Source organism: Limulus polyphemus, unplaced genomic scaffold (genome assembly GCF_000517525.1).
Source record: "Limulus polyphemus unplaced genomic scaffold, Limulus_polyphemus-2.1.2 Scaffold3990, whole genome shotgun sequence".
Taxonomy (NCBI): domain Eukaryota; kingdom Metazoa; phylum Arthropoda; class Merostomata; order Xiphosura; family Limulidae; genus Limulus; species Limulus polyphemus.
Genome location: NW_013669600.1, coordinates 44398 through 49294, shown reverse-complemented (window position 1 = coordinate 49294; position 4897 = coordinate 44398). Strand labels below are relative to the sequence as shown.

At 32.1% G+C, this 4897-nt stretch overlaps 1 protein-coding gene across 2 annotated transcripts in view; it reads left to right on the top strand.

The window, feature by feature from the left end:
• The window catches only part of LOC106470419, an 82812-nt gene that overhangs the window by 36496 nt on the left and 41419 nt on the right, over positions 1 to 4897 (top strand). For both annotated transcript variants that reach the window (XM_013930975.2, XM_022399004.1), the window contains exon 3: positions 3538 to 3658. In XM_013930975.2, coding sequence (XP_013786429.1) covers positions 3538 to 3658 — 121 coding nt within the window. The remainder of the gene's footprint in view (positions 1 to 3537; positions 3659 to 4897) is intronic.

The window sequence follows — 4897 nt, the reverse complement described above, 5'->3', positions numbered from 1 at the left end:
CTTGTTTTTCATATTTATTCCTTATTTATAATTATAAAAGTAACTAAAATTAAAAGTACAGATCTTTTTAAGTTATTTAAGACTAGATTAGGTAAAATAAGTAATAATAATAATATAGTTAAAATGGTTCACAGGGCACGTATGCGAGCAGCTTGTGGATAATGTAATTCCATAGCGTAACGTGAGCTGCACCTTCCCCGAGTGTTTTACAACTTATAATGACGGGGATAGTAGTTAGACACAGTTTAAAGGGCAATAAAACAATAAAATTTAATGATAAATAGATGTATAATGTTACGAACTTAGTGCTACTTAGTATAAACAAATGTAGTTTCATGTTAAAATTTGAAGTCTTACTAGAAAGAAAAGAAGGTTAATTTAGATTTTTTTGGTGGTTACGAGGTAGATCGAATTGACCGATTCTGTTTTGAGATAGGGTAGAGAAAATAACATATAAACTATAAGGATTTAGTGCAAAAAAAACACATGAAAAGCATTTAGGAGGTTTTAGGGATTACACAAAGCTAATTGGAGATTTTTGAGATGATGAAAAGTATTTTGAATTGTAACATGAAAATTACTTTGCATACGGACTATTCAAAACAAATACTCAATATATTCATGGACAAAACTTTATTTTATTAGAAATACTTCACTAAGAAATATGACTTTTTGTATGTGAAAGACTTGTAATATTAACTGAAAGACTGCCAAATTTCGTGAAGATATGCCCAATATATAGAGAGTTATAAGTATCAAATTTATATCAACCTTAAATGAGTACAAAAGATCACATGACTCAGTCAAATTGACCGACCCCGTGTTGGGAGAGTTAAAAACCTTAGTGTACTATAAGTAAAGTCTTAAGCTCTAAAATCCTTAAAGTTAAGTTTAGCCTAGCCTAGCCTACTTACTCAGAGCAGACTAAACGTTATATAAAAATACAATACCATACAATTTTAGTATAGTTTTCATTTTGAGTTCTACACATTTATTGTACATGTTATTTTAGTTTCTGTTATACTCAGTTTTACATAATGTTTCATTTTAAGTTTAGTAATAAGTTTAATTTCATTCAGTTTATCTACTGTTAGAATATCTTTGTTTTTAAGAAAGACTTTGTTGTTTTTACATAATGACATATCATCACATCTTAGCGTGTCATCTGTGAAGGTAATTTATAAAAACTGTAACTAAGTTAGATATTTGCTAGATTTAGTCACTTAAACTTAATTTTAAAGGTTCAAGCTTGAAAAGGCCTGAGATAAGGAAGTAGAGAGTGTAATTGTTGAAAATTACAAAATTTTAGTTTTTTTTATAACTGGAAAAGAAATTTTCTATATTCTAGCATATTTAGGATTTTTTAGTATCTGAATGTTTTGAAGTTAGTTAATGTCCTTCTAAACAAAATGTTGCAAAGTTGCTTTAATTCTCATCTCTGGCCTTATACTTGTTTTTCCCTCTAGGGATCATATTCAAGTGGAGGGACGATACAGAGGTTTGCTAAAGCTATTATGAACTGGGAGTTAATCACCCCTTGAATATGTGTAAAGACAATTATTACTAACGTAGATACTCTAGGATTGTGAAATACAACTCTAATATTCACAACATTCACATGTGACAAATGCCTTTCTGCCTTTATTATAAATTAAGTAACTGTCCTTTTCTGTTGCTGAATCACAGCATTGTGCAGTTTTAACTTTTTAAGTTTGCAGTTTTTACTATTTACTATTTTTCATTGCTTTTTACCAAAATGCTGTGTAATATTTTAATAGTTTCTGGAAAAGAAACAAAAACAAGATCATTAAAAGTTGAGAAATGTTCAGTGACAGTTGAAGTGCCTCAGTTCAATTCCTTTAGTTAAGATTAAAACATACACCACATTACTTGAATATTAGCTGTGTTTAAACAGAGTTTTGCCTGATATCTCATAGTGTTCTATAATTAAATGTATTTGTTATAATTCTTTAGCTCATTGTGCATAATATATATAGGTTGCAAGCAATGTAAATTTAAAGAACAGTTGAACTGTTACATTCAAAATTTTATAAAAGTATTTTTAAATGCAAATCATTTACTTTTGCTTTAAATGTCTTGAAAGCAGAACTTACATATACAGTATGTACATTATTAGCCATTCAATTAGATTTTATAATTAGTTTCTTAAGGCAGATAAAAAACAACAACTAGATATGATACTTAACTAGGCCTGGATTGGTGAAAATTCTGGTGTACCTAACATCTAAAAATTTTCAAATTTACTGAAAATGAAAATAACTGTGTATTAAGGCTTCCATTCTGTGGAAATAAAATGTTTATAATATTTTTCATTAGAGAGTTATTTAAAATTTTTGTCTTTCCGTTTACCTATATTTCATATTTGCTTGTCAAAAGTGAATTTCTGTTTTCTGCTATTACATCATATGAAGTATAGAAAATGAATTTAGAATGCTATGAAATCATCAAAATACAATCTTAATTCTTCCTGTTACTTACAACAATGCAATGAAAATGTGTTTCAAGTGTAATATGTACAATCGATGTGAATGTGACCTTGATTTGATGAAGGCAAAGAGAGTTTCCAAACAAAAGGGAATACAAAGAAAACTAGAACTCAAATTAAAAAAGTTTCATCTGAAGCATTTTCTTCAAAATATAAAACAATGTCTTAGATCTTGAAGATGTTTCAAATGTCAATGAGCTCCTCCATAGTTCACCTAGCTAGAATATTTTGTAATGATAGTCTTATGTACTTTGTCTGTTACTGCTCTCATTCAATACTTCTGATTATTATTTACACTGGAGCAAGTGTTTGGGAAAGTTCATAACCAAAAGTATTAATTGAAACTCATGTAGGTCAATTTTAACAACCAATATGGATGTTGTAACACAGTCGTTTTTTTTTTCTTAGACTCTTTAGATCCAAGTTTAAACAATACAAGAAGTTAAAAATTATTACTATTTCAGATTTATTCTGTGGTGGTTTAGGTAAATTTAATCAACAAATTCAGTATATTCTAAGATTTGTTAGGTAAGCATTTCCTAAAAAAAGAGAGGTATTTTTTTGACTGCTAATAAAGCCTGGAGTTGTTTTTTCTTACATTAAATTGTAATATTTTAGTTTAAGTAGTATCCTTTTCTACCTGTTTATCAGTTTTATTTGTGAAAGTTTAGATTTCATGTCTGTAAAATGAGTATTTTATAAGGTTCAAAACTTTTTTCTTAAATTAATATTTTTCTCACAATTTTTTTATTTTTCTGCTGAGGAAGACAGCTCTTCTCAGAAATTGAAATAATGTTAATTTGTAACTAGAGTCTGTAATTGAGAGATCATTATTATTATGTGTGATGGTTTATGTTGCTATTACTACTTCTGTTATTAAGCTCTATCTTCTTTTAACTCAAATAAGCTACTTTTTTGGCCCATATAAAGAAGTATGTTACTTTATCTCTGGAACTACATGGGATAAAATCCCCAATGCTTATCTGTTAGTGCAGATGGATATGACATTGTAATTTATCTATGCCATTTAGGAGCATAAACTGGAAGAAGATGTCAAAGATACTACAAAGAGTGTAATTCCTGAATCTTTTGCTAACCAAGTAGTTCAAACCCAGAAACTGGAAGAAATCCTTTATGCTTTTAGAATTGGAAGTGAGTATTCTGTTCACCACAAACATATTATTTGTGAAGTTGGATTTAACAGAGGTTTTGTGGTATTAGTAAATGTGTGATTAAACTACAGGGAAATAGTTCCCAAAGAAGTAGCCTCTACAACTCTAGGTCTTCTGTGGTGTTCGTGGATGCTTTTGCCACCCTGCTTATCTCTGAGCTTCCTCTCTTATGGTCCTCTCTTCCTTCTCCTTTGGCTCTGGCTATTGATTTTCTCAGCCAAGCTAGTTCTTCCTCTTTCTCTGTACCTTCTACCCTATTCATTTCCTCTTTTTGGGCCCCAGTTTACATACTTCTTGCCTTCTTTGGGCTTGTTGTTAGCACCTCTTTGACTGCTTTTGCCTTAGATACTTAGATCCCCCTTCCTCTCCCAGTTATCCTCTCTCTCTTTCTTGCCTCATACACAGCGTGGTCACAAGTAAATAGACACCACCTTTTCAGAAAAAATGAAAATTTTCAGTCATATTCACATAAATTGATATATTTATAATTTAATTAATATTTAGTAGATCTTCCTTTTGCTTTGTGGAGTTCGTTGATCCTTTGGGGCATCGAAAGAATCATCTCGTCAATTTTAGATTGTGGGATTTTCACCCACTGTTGCTTCAAAACTTGGAGTAGATCGCTCTTCGAAGTTGGTTTTTGGTAGTTTCTTGAATTGCTGGTCGAGTATGGCCCAGAGGTTTTCGATGGGGTTCATGTCAGGAGATTGGCTCGGCCAGGGCAACTTCTGGATACCATTTTTTTCTTGCCACTTTTGAGTGTTTCTAGCAATGTGACACGGTGCTCCATCTTCCTGGAACAACGTTGTGTTCTTGTCCACGAAACCCGAGGAATAAAGTGGCAAGAGTCCTTCCTCCAATATTTCGACGTATTTCGCAAAATTTATGTTGCCAACGCACTCCACTAAGCTCGATCTTCCACCAACCCAAACAGCTCCCCAAACCATCACGCTGAAACCACCATGCTTCACAGTTGGCTGTAATCTGTTGAGCCAAAACTCTTGGTGAGGCATTCTCCAGACCCATGTCCTTCCACTGTCCGAAATTGAGCGAATCTTGATTCGTCTGAGAGCAATACAGTCTTCCAAAAGTCCAGAGACTTGGTCATCATATCACTTGCCCACTTCTTTCGTCGGACTATGTTGGCAGGTCTTAATAAGGTCTTCCGTCTAGCTGCTCTGCAATGATAACCCAATCTGTGGAGAATTCATTGAACAGA